Source organism: Phycodurus eques, chromosome 13 (assembly GCF_024500275.1).
Source record: "Phycodurus eques isolate BA_2022a chromosome 13, UOR_Pequ_1.1, whole genome shotgun sequence".
Lineage (NCBI taxonomy): Eukaryota > Metazoa > Chordata > Actinopteri > Syngnathiformes > Syngnathidae > Phycodurus > Phycodurus eques.
In genome coordinates this window covers 4,750,648-4,771,108 of record NC_084537.1, presented here as the reverse complement: position 1 = coordinate 4,771,108, position 20,461 = coordinate 4,750,648, and the positions used below count along the sequence as shown (strand labels likewise).

The following is a 20,461-nucleotide window of genomic DNA, read 5'->3' as shown; positions in this document are numbered from 1 at the left end:
TTTGTCGCAATAAGTGAGTGGCCCCACGCCCAGCGAAAGAGTCCTAGGGGTGTTTGCCTGCGGACAAATGCAAGTTAATTGACACCGTTTTGCATGTACAAAGACTGACAGTCCCGTAATTGCTGCGCCTACACCACGGAGGCTGACCCAGTCAATCGAGGGGCGGGATCGGGCCTAAGGGTCCACCGAGAGCACCCCGGCGGACGGGACACGTCCTACACCGAGGGACACAGGGCAGTCGCCGGCCCGCCCCCCCCCCGAGGCGCCCCGACAACCGGCCACCCGGAGGAGGTCGCAGGGACCCAATGCCACCCCCCCCAGCAAACCCCCCCCTCCCCACGCACTTTGATTTCCTTGTAGCAAAAGGTTCCTGTGGCCTATGGGTTTGTCATTCCATCTATCCATTTTTCGTATTGCTTATCCTCACGAGGGTTGTGGGCATGCTGGAGTCTATTGCAGGTGACTCTGTACACCCTGAACTGGTCACCTGCCAATCGCAGGGCATATATAAACAAACAACCATTCGCACTCACATTCACACCTATGGGAAATTTAGAGTTTTCAATTAACCTACCATGCATATTTTTGGGTTGTGGTAGGAAACCGGAGATACCCGGAGAAATCCCACGCAGGAGAACATGCAGACTCCACACAGGGCAGGCCGGATTTGAACCCGGGATCGCAGAACTGTGAGGCAGTGCCACTGTGCCGCATTTGTGTTTCCATCGCAGTTATTAGTTTAGGGTAGCTCAACCAAATAAGGCTGCTCATCACTGAAACCTACTGGATCAAAAAAAATTCTGGTATTTCAAGCTTTCAAGTTAATGTCTTATTTTATATCTTAATCTAAGTTTTAAATATTTTTGATGTCTTTAAAACCTAACCCTTTATTTATTCTCATTTGCAATGCCAACCTGGCTGCAGACAGTCTTTGAGGCAGGGAGTTTTATTATATACAGGTACATCTCAATAAATTAGAATAAATGAGATGATGGAATATATTTATTGCAATTTATTGAGATGACATACCTAAATAGTTTGTGCAACAGAAGCCTGCAGATGACTATAGATGTGATTTATAGTCATCTGCAGGCGTCTACATCTATCTATCTATCTATCTATGTCTGTCCATCTATCTGAGGACCCAAGTTCAAATCCAGCCTCACCTGTGTGGAATTTGCATGTTAGAGAACATCCGTTCACATGCTTTTTATGGACCTTTTATTCACCATGTGCTATGATGTGATCTAATATGTAACTTGTTACTATATCACATTAAACAGTTTGTATATGTACTTGCTTCTATTTTGCCGTTTCACTCTGCTGTCTGCAGCCAGGTCGGCATTGCAAACACCTTACCTTACCTGGATAAAGGTTCAATGAATAAATCAAAAGTAAATGACTTCATCGAAAGCTCTTAGTGAGTTTTTAAATACAGCAGTGTCAAGTATTTGGTATCTGTACGTGTTTACATGAGAAAAAGAAAAACAGATCGTACATTGCAAATATTTATTTGTGCACGTACAACTACAGACAAAAAGCCGGGCTTCATTTCCTTGTCTTGCACAATGGCAAACGTGACATTTTTCCGCAGTTTGTAGGAGCTCGTGCCTTTTTTATTTTTTTCCCCCCCGCAAGCTGATTGGATTGGACCATCAGAGGGTCCCCGCCGGACAGCCTCACGCCGAGAAAGACGCACACGCCTGCTTGGGCTCAGACCTCCGCTCCTTAGGGGAAGCGAGTCGGCGAGCAGCGGACCTTGCTGCCGCCACGCTCAATCGGTGATTACAAGTTTTGCTTTTCAATGTATTTTAATCGTCTTATTTTGAGCCTCGCGTAATGCCGCATTCAGTAATGGCGGGTCTGTGAATGAAAACGTAAATGTCTACAGAGGTCTGTCAACCAATCAACGTTCGTCAGCACAGCCCGCCCCCTCAAAGAGTTCCTCGTAGCTCTAGGAAGACCCTACCCGCCAGGAGGAAGAGAATTATCCAGGGGGAACGTTCAGTACCCTGGTATTTTTTTTTCAGTGGGGACACAGGGAGAACTCAAGCTACCAAGGTAGCTGGGGAAGTTCCTGCAAAGGTTCCTGCGGTGGGAAAGCCCCTATAGACTGGGAACCAAACTTCCATCACTGGGTTTGTGGAAGGAATTTTCTGTATGTAGAAAATGTTTGGTTGGTTTGTCTTTTGAGTAACTTAGCTAAACATGCAAGCTCGACACACCTGCAACCGTTGTAGACGTGGTGCGTTTTAACTGCCGCGTTTCCCCCCGAAAAGGTTTAGTTTTACTTTTAAATGGTTTACCGTGTACCATGGCCGAAGGTAGAACCCAGGCTCATTTAGATCTGTCCTGGAGTAGTAAAACGTTGCTGGTTGTGACCACTGCCTCCTTTCTTGAACTAGCAAGCTCGTAGCTGGCTTTCGTTATTTTCCATGCTCTGGTGAGTCTGGCTCAACTTTCTCCCATACATTCGATTATTGCCTCGGTGGAGGACTCTGGACTTCATCGCGCTGCCCACTGCCGGGGAATGTCTACAGCTCCACTGCACTGGACAGTATCCCTTCTCTGTGGTGGACAAACCGGGCACATTTTTTGAGGGGTGGTGGCCAGTGGGTGAAAAACTGATTGATGATCTACTGGCCGATTGATAAATAGTGGTGCCTTGAGATACGGGTTCGGTCAGTTCCGTGACCACACTTTTAACTCAAAATACTCATATCTCAAATCATCTTTCCGCATTAAAATGAATAGAAATGCGATTTATCTGTCCAAGCCTCCTCCCAAAAAAAATATATTTTTGTAATGTGCTTTTTGATAAGGTAAATAGCAGACACTGAAATTGTATTTTATAAAACATATAGTGATAACTCAATTAAGTATAATGTAAGAATTAAACTGTTTGTGCATCATGATTAATTCATCGCAACTCCTTATGATGTGTGCAACGTTGCCATCAGAGGCAGCATAATACAGTCATGAAGACACAAATGAAGAAGAGTTTCACAACTCCTGTGACTCAGTAAGCTGTTGCTATATTAGTTGTTCTTCGCAGAGGATAAATAATGTATGCCTTTGAGTATTGTTATATTGTCTTTGTACATTTGTTGATGCACTATTTGTGTTCAAATATCTGTTGAGTAAAGCGTTATAACACCACAACCATCAACGGTATTTATTAGCCCAAGTATGGCATTTTGCATTGCGTGTTAGCATTACGGTAGTGGAAGGCAAAGTTGTGTGGTTGTTGTAAATGAGAGACGTGATGGATTGGAGTCTACGCACGCATTGGTGCTGCGTTTGGGGTACAGTGGCATGCTAACTTCCGGTTGGCAGTCAAATGCAAAGTGACAAAGTGGGAAACATGTTGAAACTCAAAACCAAGTTGACACTGAACAGAGCAAACTGCAGTGTTGGCTGGAGGAGCTATACCTTCATGTTTGAGAAAAAAAAAAAAAAAAAAAAAAAAAAAAAGAAGAAATCTCATCCTTGAAAAGTACCAGCACCGAACTATTGAATGTACTTATTACACAACCCCACGTTATCACACATTTAAAGAATGAGGTTATTTTCCCACCAGATGGAGTCCCAGTGTCATGAAACAGAATATGGAGAACGGAAACTCGTATGCTACATAATCCTTCCACCGTAAATGCTTAATGCGTTGCCGTGCATATGATCCATTGTTGTTGTTTGTTTTGCTTAGTTTGACAGCAAACTGGGAGTAAAGTAAAGCATGTTAATCCTACATTTGACCCCTAGCTGAAAAATAAAGAAAAACCTTATGGCTTGTGGGTCCTACCAAAGTGTAAACATCAGCTTTTCATGTTATCCTGAACTGTGCGCTCTTTCAGTAGCTGCCGGTCATGATGTAACCATGATGTCATCAGAGACCAGATCAAGCCCAATCGCACACGGAGGTCGCCCTAATGGCGGCAACCAGAAATAAATCAGCTGTCAGGTTTTTCGATCAAATGTTTCATTAAAGGTACCGGTCAACAGGGGGCAGTGGGGGCAACAGGGGGCGCTTAGCCGAAGGACAACAAGACGCCCGGCTCGTAAGATGCTGATGACGGCGCTGCGATGATTACGACGCAGGAAACCAGCGTGTGTTTCATATACAATGCCCCCTCACTATTATTATTTGGGACAGAGTCCTGACGCAAATAGCAAAAAAAATCATGAACAATGGATGTGGCTATCCCCTACATTTTTTATAATTGTCTACATTAATAGTTTAAACCAGGGGTCGGGAACATATGGCTCGCGAGCTACATGTGGCTCTTTAAAGGACTGCATGTTAAATCTTAGCTTAGAACAATTCTTAACATGATAAATAATGACTAATGCCCCTGATATTTAAAACATCACAGAAATCATAGTGCTAAAAATAACGTTCAAAATATAAAACATTCTCATGCATTTCAATCCGTCCATCCATTTTCTACAGCAATGCGTGTGGCTGGAAACAATGCCAGCTGTCCTTCCGGGTACAGCTGGGTCAGACTATTCTTATTGCATAGTGTGGTAACCCACCCGGGTCGATGTGAGGTCAAGAAGTAAACTTCCCTCCTTTTAATCAAATAGTCAGGTACCTTTTAATGAAGAAGATGACGTAAAGAAATAAAAATGAACAGCACAAATGAACGCAGGATTTCGCCTTTATGGAGAAAGCAGGTTCTGCATTGTGTCTAATATGCAATTATAAAATTCCCTCGATAAAACGGTCAAATATAAAGCGGCACTTCAACACAAGCCATGCTCAATTTGCTGATTGATTGCAAGGTATGCTGACAGTCACACACTGTGTGAGGAAAGTCTGCAGTTGCTGTTTTTCCAATGAAAGGATCAACAAGAAGGCAGGATTTATTGAAGTCTTTCATTGAGTTCGCTAAAGAAAAAAAATCTCCCGATGGATAAACTGATTTTGGTGTGTGCTTACAGAGGATTTGTAGCGCTTCTTCGTGAACATGAAAATGGACCCATCCTAAGTTGTCCTTTTAGAGTCGTCAATTAACCTACCATGCATGTTTTTGGGATGTGGGAGGAAACCGGAGTGCCCGGAGAAAACCCACGCAGGCACGGGGAGAACATGCAAACTCCACACAGGCGGGGCCGGGGATGGAACCCCGGTCCTCAGAACTGTGAGGCAGACGCTCTAACCAGTCTTCCACGGTACTGCCCAGACAAATTGTTATGGAAGTGAATTTCTACAGGTTGGTAGCTCTGCAGTAAATTATAATCTATAATGTATCTGCCATAAATTATTAATTTTATTAATACTTGTGTAGCGACTCTGGCCCGGTTGGCACTGCAAGCGCCCCCACCCACCTCAACAACTTGATAAACTGCATTCTCCCAAGCCGCCTCGCTGTGGGAGACAGCCACCGGGGGACACCTGGCGTACGTCAGCTGGACCTTAAACTAATTAGCAGCTTTCCGCCATATCTGGATTCCAGACTTCAAAGACGCTTGTGATGTGCAGAACTGATAGCGACCAAAAGGTTGAACCCTCTCAACCACTGGGAACATTGCTGGAACGCGGACGACACCTGCTGGCCTTTGAGAGTTACTGTAATGTGTGGACTTTCAATTGAAGTTTCTTTAACTGAAGATAAATGTCTGTTCTGATATTTCACAAACTATGCAGAAATATTCCAAATGTATACCTTGATGTCTGTGTCATTGTTTCAGCTTTACTGGTCCAGCTGCAAGACTTGAGAACTGTTTGTCTTGATTTGAAGCCAAACAGTATGAAATGTAATTGAACAATGAGCAACTGATCTGCCAAGACTAAAATTTAAACAATCATTCTATGTGCTTGATCTATGAGTAAGACTACAAAGTTGGGAGTATTTTATATTAATACCCTTGTGAGGATAAGCGGCTCAGAAAATGGATGGATGGAGATGATCTTTACACCATTTTTATGGCTAAATTGTAGACTAAAATTCAAGTCGATGGCCGTGGTCTTCTCCAGTTTCTCTGTCCTTTAGTCACACCCCCGGGGTATTAATGCTTTGACTCCCACTTCTTCTCACTCTCTTGGGTCTTGCTCTTTTGTGCTTCATGCTGAGGATTACCTACGCACAGCTCTGCCGTGCTACCACGACTCCCACCTCCCCTTTTCTTTGTTCAAACACGCAGTTTGGCCAGCGCGAGCCTGGGATGAAAACCTGGCTTCCAAAAAAGCTGGGACAGGGTCATGTTTACCACTGTGTTACATCACCTTTTCTTTTAACAACATTCAATAAACGTTTGGGAACTGAGGACACTAATTGATGAAGCTTTGTCGGTGGAATTCTTTCCCATTCTTGCTTGATGTACAACTTCAGCTGTCCAACAGTTCGGTGTCGCCGTTGTCGTATTTTAACCTTCATAATACACCACACAATTTCAATGGGAGACAGGTCTGGACTGCAGGCAGGCCAGTCTAGTACCCGCACTCTTTTGCTACGAAGCCGCCCTGTTGTAACACGTGCAGAATGTGGTTGCTTGGATGGCAGCATATGTTTCTCCAAAACCTGTATGTACCTTTCAGAATTAATGGTGCCTTCACAGAAGTGTAAGTTATCCATGCCATTGGCACTAACACAGCCCCATAACATAACATAACATAACATAACATAACATAACATAACATAACATAACATAACATAACATCATGCTGGCGTTTGAACTTTGCATCTTTGAATCCGTAAATTCCTTGCAATTGTACATTGAGGAACATTATCCTTAAACTGTTCGACTATTTTCTCACGCACTTGTTCACAAAGAGGTGAATCTCGCCCCATCTTTGCTTGTGAATGACTGAGTAATTCAGGGAAGCGCCTTTTAAAACCAATCATGGCACCCACCTGTTCCCAATTTGCCTGTTCACCTGTGGGATGTTCCAAACAGGTGTTTGATGAGCATTCCTCAACTTTCTCAGTTTTTTGTGCCACCTGTCCCAGCTGTTTTAGAACGTGTTGCAGCCATAAAATTCTAAGTTAATGATTATTTGTTAAAAAAATCTAGTTTATCAGTTTGAACATTAAATATCTTCTTTGTAGTATATTCAATTAAATATAGGTCAAACATGATTTGCAAATCATTGTATCCTGTTTTTATTTATGTTTAACACAGTGTCCCAACTTCATTGGAATTGGGGTTGTATAAAAAGAGACGTGGTTCCCTTTTACGAGACAAAATAGCTTGATGATAACGGCAAGCGTAAAATCACGCTAAACCGAAAGCGCTTTTTTTTTTTTTTTTTCTTAAATAAATTACGTTTTTTTTCATAATAATTTCTTCAGGTGTTTCGGCTTTTGGTTTCGGTCAAGAATTTTCATTTCGGTGCATCACTAATTCTTATATTTTGAAATACCATTAGGCAAAAGTAATTTATTTCTTTATGATTTTTATATAACAATTATAAAAATAAACCTATTTTATAATGTGAATAAATTTGTTCTGGTCTGGATTTATAAATTTATAAACTTAAGTACAATAAATATCGAGTCATATCAAATATCAACACTTGGGGGGGAGGAAAAAAAAAATGGTGATATCAAATTTAGACCACATCGCCCAGCACTAACCCAGACCAGCTGATTGTCAAAACAATCAAAACAGGAACGCGCTTCCTGTCGCAGACCACACACTGCAGCGTGTGAGTTTTTCCGTATTGACCATGTTTGGCTCTATGTATTCATGTGAGCAATCGTTCTCACATCTACAACAACATCACGACCAACCTACGATCACAATTAACACCTGCATAAAGCTTAACCTCACCACGTACTGTATCAACCGGACTTCAAGGCCATCTGCAAAACAATGCATCACCAGAAGTTAATGGTGAGAAATATTTGATTTATGATTGGTTAGCTTCAGGATAACAACGTTATTAAAAAGTATAAGAGACTCGTTATGTTCTAAAACTGTAGGTCTTGTTTAAAAATGCATGCTTTTAGTTGTATTCAATGTTAACAAATATTATTTGGCAGTCACGGAAATACCTTTGAAAATATGTGGCTTACATGGCTCTCTTAGCCAAAAAGGTCCACAACCCCTGGTTTAAATCTCCCAGCACACCACCAAATAAAACTGTTTACTTGGGTAGTCGATGTGTTTGTTTGATTATACCTTTGGTCATCAACGTGAGCCTGTAAATGTTTTCAGAGTTTTGGGGGGAAATGTTCTCGCCTGCTGAACTAATTTTGCGGGAACTACTTGTGTGGCTTTACCTCTTGTCAGACAAGCTGCAGTGGAGGTGGCGGCCATCTTTGGATGGACGTGCAGCTTTTGTCGCCTTGATTTCACCTTGAGCCTTCAAAATAACAATATGTTACATTGACAACGTCAGCACAGTTTGTAACAATGTATCACATTCACATGGTCAGTAGAGTTAGTTGGGAATAACAATTTGTCACATTGTCAGTGTCAGTAGGGTGAGTTGGAAATAAAAATTTGTCACATTGACATTGTCAATAGAGTGAGTTGGAAATAACTTTGTCACGCTGACATGGTCAGAAGAATTAGTTGGGAATAACAATGTGTCACATTAACATGGTCAGTAGAGTTACTTGGAAATGATTTGTCACATTGACATGGTCAGTAGAGTCAGTCATGAGTAACAATAGGTCACATTGACATTTGCAATAGAATTAGTCATAGTGTGACATAACTAAGTACTTGTACTGTACTTACAGTCAGTAGATTTTTCAGGTATCTGTACATTACTTGAGTATTTATTTTTCTGGTGACTTTTTACTTTTACTCCTTCCTTTTAAACACAAATATCTGTACTTCCTACACCTTGGATTTTAAAAATGTGCTTGTTACTTTTAAAACTTTGTAAAGTTAGTGACGACACAGCGTAAAAAGCAGAATGCGGAAAAGACGGAGCGCGAAAGTAAGCGAGCAAAGCGTATTGTAGATATTGTAAATACGATACTCCCCTGCATGCCGAGGGCGACACTCAGCTAGTGCGGTAAAGTGTTGGCGCCTTCTATGTAAGCTAAGCTCGTGGGGGCTAGTGTCAGTACATTCCATGCTTGTGGAAACCAAAATAAGGATGCCTGCACATTGTGCTGCGTACGGTTGCACACATGTCGTACAATCACAACAAGGGAACTCCGAACTGGGAATAACCTTTCATAGGTCCGAATATTTTTTCGCTCTTTTTTCAAAAGTGCCTGCAATGAATGAACCACGTTATTTTTTTTTAGAAAGCTAGTTTGTTGAAGTCTGGCTCTCTGGCAGTGAATTATGTCACATTTGAGCAACACGTTTATTTGCCCACTGCTACAACAAAACCGTAGCCCCCCCACCCCCACAAACACACACACACACTTATTTGGCAGTCGGCAAATCATTGTTAGAAATAGATCTAACGATTCCATTTTTTTTTTTTTTACTGGTAACAGTACAACTTTACTGGATATAGCTTTGTTTCAATAGAACAAATAAATGTTTGTCTTTTCATTTAGGCCTACTTGTTTTTATTTTGGTTTGTTTTGTCCATTGTTGCCCCCAGAGAACGCATGCCAATCATCTAGACAGGGAATCTCACTATTTGTTTTTTATTATTGGGTTAAAAAAATGTCAATGTACATTTTACTTTAGTACATTTATAAGTGTGTACTTTTGTACTTTTACTTAAGGGAATGTCTTCAGTACTTCTACCAGAGTTATTTTTTGCACAACTATCAGTACTTTTACTTAAGTACTGAATACTAGTACTTTTGACATCTTTGGTCATAACAATGCGTCACATTGACATTATCACTAGTTAGTTGGGACTAATGTGTCAAATTGACATTGTCAATAGATTTAGCTGGAAATAATGTGTCACATTGAAAATGTACAGTAGAGTTACCTGGAAATAACAACATGTCACAGTGAGATAGAAAGGTGTTTTAGTTTTGAGTGTATCACATTGACATGGTCAGTAGAGTCAGTCATAAGTAATAAATATATCACTTTGACATTGTCCATAGAGTTAGTCGTGAGTAATAATTTTTGATATTGCAATGACCAAAAGAATTAGGGGTGAGTAACAATGTGTCATATTGACATTGTCAATAGAGTTAGTTGAAAAAAAACAATGTGTCACATTGAAAATGGTCAGTGGAGTTATTTAAGAATAACAATGCATCACACTGACCTGATCAGTAGCATTAGTCGTGAGTCACAATGCGTCGCGTTGACAAGGTCAGGAGATTTAGTTGGGAATAAATAACAATGAGTCACATTGACATGGCCGGCAGAGTCAGTGGGGAGTAACAATATGTCACATTGACATGGTCAGTAGAGTTAGTTGGGCGTAACACTGTCACATTAACACGTTCAGTCAAGCTAGTGGTAAGTGTATAACATTGACACCAATCAGTGGCCTTATACTTAAGAGTCAGTCAAACACAGCCTCATGAAAAACCAAAGTGTACATTGGCGTGCACGTACCCTGGGCATGTGGAGCAACAAGTGTCCCGTGGTCTGAGACCTCTGAGCTGTCGAGCTGTCGGGCTTGACCTCAGCCGGCAGAACCAGCTGAAATATCTGCACATTTATTATTTGATTGTTAATAACAAGCATGTTACTCATCACTGGACATTTTTTTTTGTTTTTTTTTTTTTTTTTGTTTTTTATATAAGGCCCATTCGACAAGTTCTCAGAGGGACCACCACCCATCAGCCAGCAGGACGTATGCGAGGTTCAAGGGAACTGCATTACATTTGTGACCTGCAGAAATAATTCCACCAGTCAGCCCACCCGGCTGACCCTCACCGTAAAACAAGCATCCCTCCAGTGTGAACTTCAATTTGCTCGTCGGCGTTAAAATATGGCAATTTATGAGTGCATTAGTCAGTCCGGAAGGTCGCTGGGAGGGGCCGAGGCGGACCGAACCACCAACGTGTCATGCGGGGAGGTGGGTGGGGTGACCTCCTTTGGGACCCCTTCGTCAATGTGGTCCAATCTGCTGACTTGGCAAAAGAGTACTCAGCGTTCGCAGAGGGCCATAACCTAATTTGCAGCATGACGCTTTTCACTGTCAATTCCCGATATGATGAAACAACCAACAGGAACATAATGACCATGACGACAGTGATGCTATTGTGGTAACCAACACCATGACAACAGTGATGCTACTGCAATATCATCTTCATGACAACAGAGTTGATACTGTGGTAACTATCTCCATGGAAGTAGTGATCCTACTCGCGTAATAGTAACTTTATCAGGTGACAACAGTGACACGACTGGAATATCTTTATCGCCATGGCAACAACGATGCTATAATGGTAATTATCCCCATGACAACAATGAGTCTCCTCTGGTAACTCTCTCCATGCGGACAGTGACGCAATTGAGGTAACTTTATCTCCAAATATCCTAATGTCATGAAGATTACTAATGCACCAAAATTAAAATTCTTGTCCGTACTGAAAATGAGGCCGCCAAGGCCGGAAACTGAAACACCGAAAGATGTTTCTGTGCCAATTATTAGTGATAGGTATTTATGGCTATGACTGCAGAGATCCCAACCTACAGAAATTATCTTCCAGAACAATTTGTCTGAATTTCTAAACTTTTAAAATTATGTCAAGAACATTACCGCGCGACAGTTATTGCAGTACATTATGTAATAGGATAAAAATAATTCTGCAATCTGTTCACTTGCACATCATTATCATTAGTCTATAATCATAATTGTTAATACGTTCTGGCTTCAATATTTGTTATTTTAATGTATTTATTCCATCAACCTTGTCCTGGCAGATGCAGTTACAAACTGAGTCAAAGTATATGAGATTTCAATGTGCTATCAACAAAAATATCTGTGTCCATGGATTATTTAGCCTTTACTGATTCTTTTTTTTTTTAACTATAGCAAAGAAAGCACGCTCTTAAATCAGATTAATCAGATCTTAAAAGACAACATAAAAGCGCAACACTATAATTTGCAAACAAACCCTAGTGAGGTACAGAAAATGGATGGATGGACAAATAACACTGATCGATTGGACCGGATAGTTTATGCATAGACAAGAGTATATATTTGTTATATTAATGTAATTTAAAAATTATAGGCCCCTGTCCTCAGGTGATGTACGCAGTGAAGTACAACCCCAATTCCAATGAAGTTGGGACATTGTGTTGAACATAAATAAAAATAGAATATAATGATTTTCAAATCATGTTCAACCTATATTTAATTGAATACACTACAAAGACAAGATATTTAATGTTTACACTGATCAACTTTATTGTTTTTAGCAAATAATCATTAACTTAGAATTTTACGGCTGCAACACGTTCCAAAAAAGCTGGGACAGGTGGCAAAAAAGACTGAGACCTGTTTGGAACATCCAACAGGCTAATTGGGAACAGGTGGGTGCCATGATTGGGTATAAAATGAGCTTCCCTGAATTGCTCAGTCATTTACAAGCAAAGCTAGGGCGAGGTTCACCTCTTTGTGAACAAGTGCGTGAGAAAATAGTCGAACAGTTTAAGGATAATGTTCCTCGACGTACAATTGAAAGGAATTTAAGGATTTCATCATCTACGGTGCATATCATCATCATAAGGTTCAGAGAATCTGGAGAAATCCCTGCAGGAAAAGGCAAGGCCGACAACCATTGAATGCCCATGACCTTTGATTACTCAGGCGGCACTGCATCAAAACCCGACATCAATGTGTAAAGGCACCATTAATGCTGAAAGGTACATAAAGGTTTTGGAGAAACATATGCTGCCATCCAAGCTACGTCGTTTTCATGGACGCCCAAGCTTATTTCAGCAAGACAATGCCAAACCACATTCTGCACGTGTTACAACAGCGTGGCTTCGTAGTAAAAGAGTGCGGGTGCTAGAGTGACCTGCCTGCAGTCCAGACCTGTCTCCCATTGAAAATGTGCGGCGCATTATGAAGCGTAAAATACAACAACGGAGACCCCGGACTGTTGAACAGCTGAAGCTGTACATCGAGCAAGAATGGGAAAGAATTCTACCTACAAAGCTTCAACAATGAGTGTCCTCAGTTCCCAAACGTTTATTGAATGTTGTTAAAAGAAAATGTGATGTAACACAGTGGTAAACATGACCCTGTCCCAGCTTTTTTAGAACGTGTTGCAGCCATAAAATTCTAAGTTAATGATTATTTGCTAAAAACAATAAAGATTATCAGTTTGAACATTAAATATCTTGTCTTTGTAGTGTATTCAATTAAATCTATGTTGAACATGATTTGCAAATCATTGTATTCTGTTTTTATGTTCAACACAACGTCCCAACTTCATTGGAATTGGGGTTGTATTAATTAATTCCCTGTTTTAGACTACGTCGGTCCTGTGTCGCTGTGTATTATTTTCTCTCCAGACACTTCCTAATTTGCCTATTTTGCTGCTCAAAGTTGGTTACTTTCGGTTGCTATAAATTAATTACTCATCGTCCTCCGTTCGTCATAACAATACTTGTCATGGAAGTGGCTTATGCTGCGTTGTCACTGGACATGAATTGAACGTTTCCCTCCGTGGCTCAGCATCGTGTTTAGCCGTGTTAGCTACCCAGCTGTAACTTGTAGGTAGCTGGGGCTTGTAGTATTCCCCCATAGTACCCGTACAGCCGAAAGCAGGTAGGTTGGGTGACTGTTCAAACTGTATGCGCCTTTTTTTTTTTAAATACATTTACAATGTAGTGTACACACCGAAGGCACTTTTATGCCATTTTCGGCTGAAAATTTTCAGTGACTGAATCTTCGGTGCATGTAAGATGCAGATGAGTCGGTCCACACGTACTTTTCCTTTGACGGAGACTTTGACGTATGTTGGCTGCACGTCCACGTCCATCAAGGAGGTGTCCATGTGCCTGTGCGGGGGCAGGGGATGCGTGGGGAGCACGGGGGTGGGGTGTCAAAGGGAGACAACATTTTTCACCTCTGAGGCAGGTACAGTAACTGCTCTTTAGTTGCTAAATGCTAGTTGCTAACTGTGTGTGCATGTGCGTGTGTACCTGTACACTGCCAAGTCTAAGACAATCCTTTTGTTGTTGTCATCTTCCGTCAGAGAGAAGTCCAGTCTGCCAAGTCAGTAGAGTTTGTTAATCAACATCAGACGTTACATGATACAGAGTGTGTGTGTGCGTGTCTGTGTGCGCGCGCACATATCGTCATACTTGGGCTCATTGACATTCAGGACTCGTCCATCAGCAGTTATCAGGGTTCTCGGGGGCTTCACTTTCCTTTGGTTACCTCTGCAGGGACACACAACAGCATCAGCTGAGCTCTGTATGCGTATGCGTGTGTGTGTGTGTGTGCGTGTGTGTGCGAGCGCCTGCGTGTGTGCCACAGGAGCATCCTCTATGATATATTCTCATGAAGCTCCTGCCTGGGTGAGGGGTTGGTCCTTCACGCCTCGGACCACATAAGATTAGTACAGTCATCTGTCAATCTCTCACACACACACACACACACACACACGCGCATACGCATGCATGCATGCATGCATATGCACACACGCCCACACACACACACACGCATGCAAACACACACACACACACACACAGAATGTTTAGTCGACATGACATTACATCTGATTTTTCTTCATCTCTGCTCGCTGTACTCGTTGCAGGCGTGATGGAAAACTCTTCAAAGAGCAAAATCTGAGTGGCAGGTGAAGGGTCGCCCAGCAGTCAGGGCCGCGCCAAGCGCCTCATCACTGGAACTCGTCACCATGACCGGTCACGGTGACAGGTCACTGCGGAGTGGTCGTCAGGAGCTAAAGTGGTGTTGAGCCAAGGTACTTCCTGGCCCAATGTTTCCATCAAGGCCTCGACAGACCACATGGGATCGCAACAGATCTCAATAGACAACAGTGGATCAAACTAGACTACTCGATCACGTTCGACTGAAATGGATCGGAATTTCCAGTGATTCCCAACCAGTGTGCCTTGAGCGCTCTTCATGTGTGCTGTGGGAAGTTCTCAAATTTTACTTTTGCTCAGAATTTTTTTTATATCCAAGAAATAATGGATCTTTATTCATCTATTTATGCCAGTGATGCATAGTTACAGACAGAACAAATAAATGCTCTTCTATTAGATGGCAGGAAGTACATAAAGTCATGAATGTATCCACTTTTTGTGACATTTTTGTTTGCTGGTGTGCCATGAGATTTTTCCCTTGAAAAATATGTGCCTTGGCTCCATAAAGGTTGGAAATCACTTATCTACACCATCACAGTGCCCAAAGTGGTTTACAAAGCCTCACATTCACCCACCCTTTCAGACACCAATGAGCAGCTGCTGCCACGCAAGGTCCTGACAGGCCCGGTGGGAGCAAATTAGAGTTCGGTGTCTTGCCCAAGGACACTTAGATATGCGGACAGTTGGAGCCGGGATTCGAACCGGCGACGCTTCGGTCTGGACGACCCGCTCTACCAACTGAGCCACAGCCGCCGAATTTATCACATTCAACTCCACACTAGATCATACTCGATCACACTGAATCATACAAAATCTCACTGAATCACACTCGTATGCGCTAGACCACACTGGACCACCATTGTATCACATTGCACCGCACCTGATCACAATTAACCCCAAGATGATCACACTGAACCACATAACATCACACTGGATCATAACAAACCACAGTGGACACATTCAACCAAAAAAGATCAGACTAGACCACACTCACACCTGACTGAAATTGATCACACCCGATCACATTCGACCCCACACTGGGCCAAACTCAACGACAATGGATCATAATAAACCACAATGGATCACACGAGACCACAACTGATCACATTTATACCCAACTGGATCACGCTCATTCACAATGTATAATATTGGAGCACAGTGGATCCCAATAACCCGTGCTGGACCACAGTGGATGACACTAGACCACAGGCAGATCACGCAGGATCACACTGAAAAACAGTTGATCACACTAGAATACACCACTGACCAGCGTTCAGACTCACACAAGCAAGACCAGCAGTGACAACAAAACAAAAACAGTTTTATTTAGCAAGGGTTGGCATGCAACGCGCCTCCAGGCCCACTGGGGGAAATTTAGGGCTCAATGTCTTGCACAGGGACGGTTCAACGGCAGACAGTCAGAGTCAGGTTTTCACTAAACGTACTGCCATGTGATTTGCAATTCGCCAGCGTTGTCACTCACTTCGGAGAATGAACAATGGGCAGTCAGCATCAGGCAGCACCGCACAGGCATCGTAGGGACGAACTCAATGTACTAGTGAACTGAATGTGCTGAAGTGAACTGAGAGTACTGTTACCCCCGAGTGATTCGTTCTTTGGACTTCTTCGTTTGCGATCCGCTAAGGAGCGACATACTAGCACATATGTAGTGAACTGTTCTGCCTTGAGTGACTCATGCGGAGGTTCACTGCGAACTAGTGCGATAAGTGATACGTTCGCGGAAGGAACGACGTACTACGCACAGTGAACATACTCATGAGTGATTTTAAACGTTCATCCTAACGTCCTCGCGGGGATAGCTTTCACTGGCATCTGTTTCTTCAACCTAATGGCCAGAGGTTGGTAGAGTAGCCAAATATTGCACTCAAGTAAGAGTACTGTTACTTTAGAATATGACTCAAGTAAAAGTACACACAACTGCCCCCATTTCAATTTTAAACTGCCCAAAAACCAGAAACACATGCATTGGTCCCTAGAGAAACATTATTTGATTTATTCATTTCAATGACTTCATGAAGAAGCTGTTTGCTGATAGTGTGTATGCATACAAGAGACAGAGAGAGAGAGAGAGAGAGAGAGAGAGAGAGAGAGAGAGAGAGAGAGAGAGAGAGAGAGAGAGAGAGAGAGAGAGAGAGAGAGAGAAAGCTTAGCACAAGGTGTTTTCTCAAGTTAGAAGTGGGCTGAAATATTTACATTTGGGCAGTCACAATTTAAGACTATGCCCCATGACAAAACTGTTGTTTTTCGGAGTCCGTAAAGTAAACACTTTCGCGGCTGTTTTTTTTTTCTCCCCAAAATGACTCACTTTGATTGGCCCACATAGGGTTTGTGTGTGGTCATGTGACCACCTTGTGCCGTCTGAGTGGTAAATTGGGAGTCAATTGGCACTCGTGTTCACGTTGGATTGGCACAACGGCGCCCCATGCGTAAGTCGATCATGAAATACAAAAATATATCGCGCCCGCAATAATGGATAAATAAAAGTAGCGAGCGGCATGTCGATCATTGTAAAGGAGTAAAAGTATTGATTCTTCTTCACATAAATACTCGCGTAAAAATAAATAGTATGCTCCATTCAAACTACTCTCACAAGTACAATTCATCCAAAATTTTACTTGAGTAAATGTAACGGAGTAAATGCAGTGCATTACTACCCACCTCCGCTAACGGCTAATATTGAATCAGTGACGCACATGAAAATAAACACGGTCGGACGGTGTCTCCATGATCTTAACAGGCTACGTATAAAGTCATGAGAGGACAGGAGCCTCACATGCGAGTAAGATTCACCAGTGCAAGGCAAGCTGAGTAGGGAGTTTAAGGGGGGTATTTATTTGAAAACATTAATAAGAAATGTAAAATAACACATGTACCGGTATATATTTACACATACACATACATATTATCCTCTCTGTCTGCTACAATTGTTATTGTGTAGTATTACCTGTAATACTGATTTGCAACTAAATTATACTTTTGCATCAAAACTTGTTTGTCAAGTGTTGTTTTCTTATTGTTTGCATTTCAGTGCAACAAAACCCCTTCAAAAACCAGACATTTACACATAAACTTTGCTCATTTGACAGACATGCATGTTCAAGGTCAACCAGGCCGACAAAAGAACACCGTAATTTCTCGTGTATAGTGCGCATTTCCCCCCCCAAAAAAAAATTGTCAAAGGTCAATAGTACGCATTATACATGGGTATAGGGGAAAATGGGAAAAAAACTCTCACATTTTATAATTGTATGCCGCCATCTATAGGTTATGAAAAGGCTGTACACTATCATTCCAATATGCCACTGCCACCTAGAGGTTATGAGAAAGGTATAGCCTACACTTTCATTCCAATATGACAGAGGTACGTATGACTGCATATATGTACAATTATGCTCATAAGTTTAAATACCCTGGGAGAATTTGTGAAATATAGTTTTTTTTTTAATACGACTGATCCCTGAACAAACATCATTAATTTCTTTATGGTTATGTTTTGTTTAATAATAACAATGCCTTTTCTGGCGGCACAGTGGATGACTCGTTAGCACATCTGCCTCACAGTACTGAGGACCGGGGCTCAAATTCCGGCCCCGCCTGTGTGGAGTTTGCATGTTCTCCCCGTGCCTGCGTGGGTTTTCTCCCGGCACTCCGGTTTCCTCCCAAATCCCAAAAACATGTGTGGTAGGTTGATCGAAGACTCTAAATTGCCCGTAGGTGTGAATGTGAGTGCGAATGGATGTTTGTTTATATGCACGCCCGCGACGCTAGTGAGGATAAGCGGTACAGAAAATGAATGGATGGATGAATAATAATAATAACAGTAATAAGAATACATTAAACTTATATAGCTCTTCTCAAGACACTCAAAGACACTTTACACTAATCAGATGACAATAACAGTAAGGTGGGTGAACGGGAAGTGCGACTACTGGTGTCAACAACGATGTCCACCGCAGTAGAATGCAGACAAGTCTCGGCGGCAGGCAGGAGCCTGTGTGGATGTAGAGGGGAGAGGAACAGATATGTGCAGTAGTTGAACTTGCTGCATGGATGTTCACGAGTCACGACTGAAACTGGGTGTTCCAGAGCATGCTGAGAGAGAGATAGGTAGGTGATAACTTAGCTTAAGTTTTTTTGTTTTGGTTTTAAATCCTCCCACCTTTCCTTGTTTACAGTACGTGAAAACAACAACACAAACGTGTTGAACGTGCTGAACGTGTTGTGTGGACGTTAACCTTGGGGCTGACTCATGAACTGAATGAGGAAGCACTTGAATGATTCGGTGAGAAAGAACTGAACAATTCAGTGAACAAATCTTTTGAACAAATCGAGTCTAGTGATTCAGTACATTCAAAAGAACCGGGGTGCCCATCACTAGTCTTAGTGGGTAGCTGTAGCTCAACTGGTAGAGAGGGTCATCCAATGAAAAAAGGGTCAGCAGTTCAAATTCATTTCTCCCAGTGGTCATGGCAGCCGTTGCTAAATAAATTGCTAAATAAAAATGTATCGGTTTTGTTTTCGATGTTGGTCTTGCTGGTCACCAGCCATGCACCTGTTGCCCTGCTGGTCACCAGGAAGACGAGCACAAAAACAGCATGTTCTGGCGAGCACCTTTCTGGTCGACGCTGTTTTTTTTTTTTTTAGCAGTGAAGATTTCAGAGTGGCGGCACGGTGGCCGACTGGTTAGAGCGTCAGCCTCACAGTTCTGAGGACCGGGGTTAAATCCCCGGCCCCGCCTGTGTGGAGTTTGCATGTTCTCCCCGTGCCTGCGTGGGTTTTCTCCGGGCACTCCGGTTTCCTCCCACATCCAAAAAACATGCATTAATTGGAGACTCTAAATTGCCCGCAAGTGTGAATGTGAGTGCGGATGGTTGTTTGTTTCTATGTGCCCTGCGATTGGCTGGCAAACAGTTCAGGGTGTACCCCGCCTCCTGCCCGATGACAGCTGGGATAGGCTCCAGCACGCCCACGACCCTAGTGAGGAGAAGCGGCTCAGAAAATGGATGGATTTCAGACTGTCCCATTTTCATGAAACGTTGTAAAAACAGAAAAAAGAACCGGCATGTCATCTCTGCCTAGTGAGCCTATGTGCTGTTACGTGAATGTAATCAAACAAGTGAAATTTAAGATAATTTCTTGAGGCAGGTTTTGCTTTGTTATTTCATAAAAATGTAATCTATAATTGATTCAGTTAGAGCAATATTGTTGGGTAATATATCTGAATTTGCACATTCCCATTAGATGTTTATGTCTCGTGGACGTTCATGCCTTGATTACGACTAAATCCGAAGTTACTTGCCAGTTACTCAGTACTTGAGTACTTTTTTTTTTTTTTTTTTTTTACTCTGTGCTTCTTTTTACTCAACTCATTATTTGGAGGACTCATTTTTACCAAGACCACGGGATCCCACCTTAAAGTGACTGAGAGAGAGAACTTGTGCGTTTGATGCTGTCACGGCTGCACCACGTGGACACTTTCTGATCAGCAGGTCCTGCCCAGTGCACTGGGGCAGCTGAAGGGGAAGGATGCACCTTGATTGAGTAATGCTGTAGCGACACCCACTGGTGACAAGTGAAATGTGCACCTCATCATAACTCGTTTTCCTTTCATCTATTTTATGGAGAGTAGATCTCGTATAAGGTCGCAGATGACCCTGGGCAAGAGGCGGTATTCACCCTGGATTAGTCACCAGTCAATATCAGGGTACATATTGACAAACAAGGGACTGGTCGCCAGTCAATGTCAGGGAAAGGG

The 20,461-nt window shown here is 42.3% G+C and overlaps 1 protein-coding gene across 2 annotated transcripts in view; it reads right to left on the bottom strand.

Annotated features, from left to right (window-relative positions):
• dnaaf11 (dynein axonemal assembly factor 11) overlaps positions 1-20,461 on the bottom strand; it is a 31,248-nt gene that overhangs the window by 3,377 nt on the left and 7,410 nt on the right. The window contains exons 7-11 of one of the 2 annotated variants that reach the window (XM_061695137.1): positions 14,146-14,235; positions 13,996-14,061; positions 13,782-13,851; positions 10,447-10,542; positions 8,229-8,311 (exon numbers count right to left, since the gene is read on the bottom strand). In XM_061695137.1, coding sequence (XP_061551121.1) covers positions 8,229-8,311; positions 10,447-10,542; positions 13,782-13,851; positions 13,996-14,061; positions 14,146-14,235 — 405 coding nt within the window. The remainder of the gene's footprint in view (positions 1-8,228; positions 8,312-10,446; positions 10,543-13,781; positions 13,852-13,995; positions 14,062-14,145; positions 14,236-20,461) is intronic. The other variant, XM_061695138.1, reaches the window with a different exon arrangement.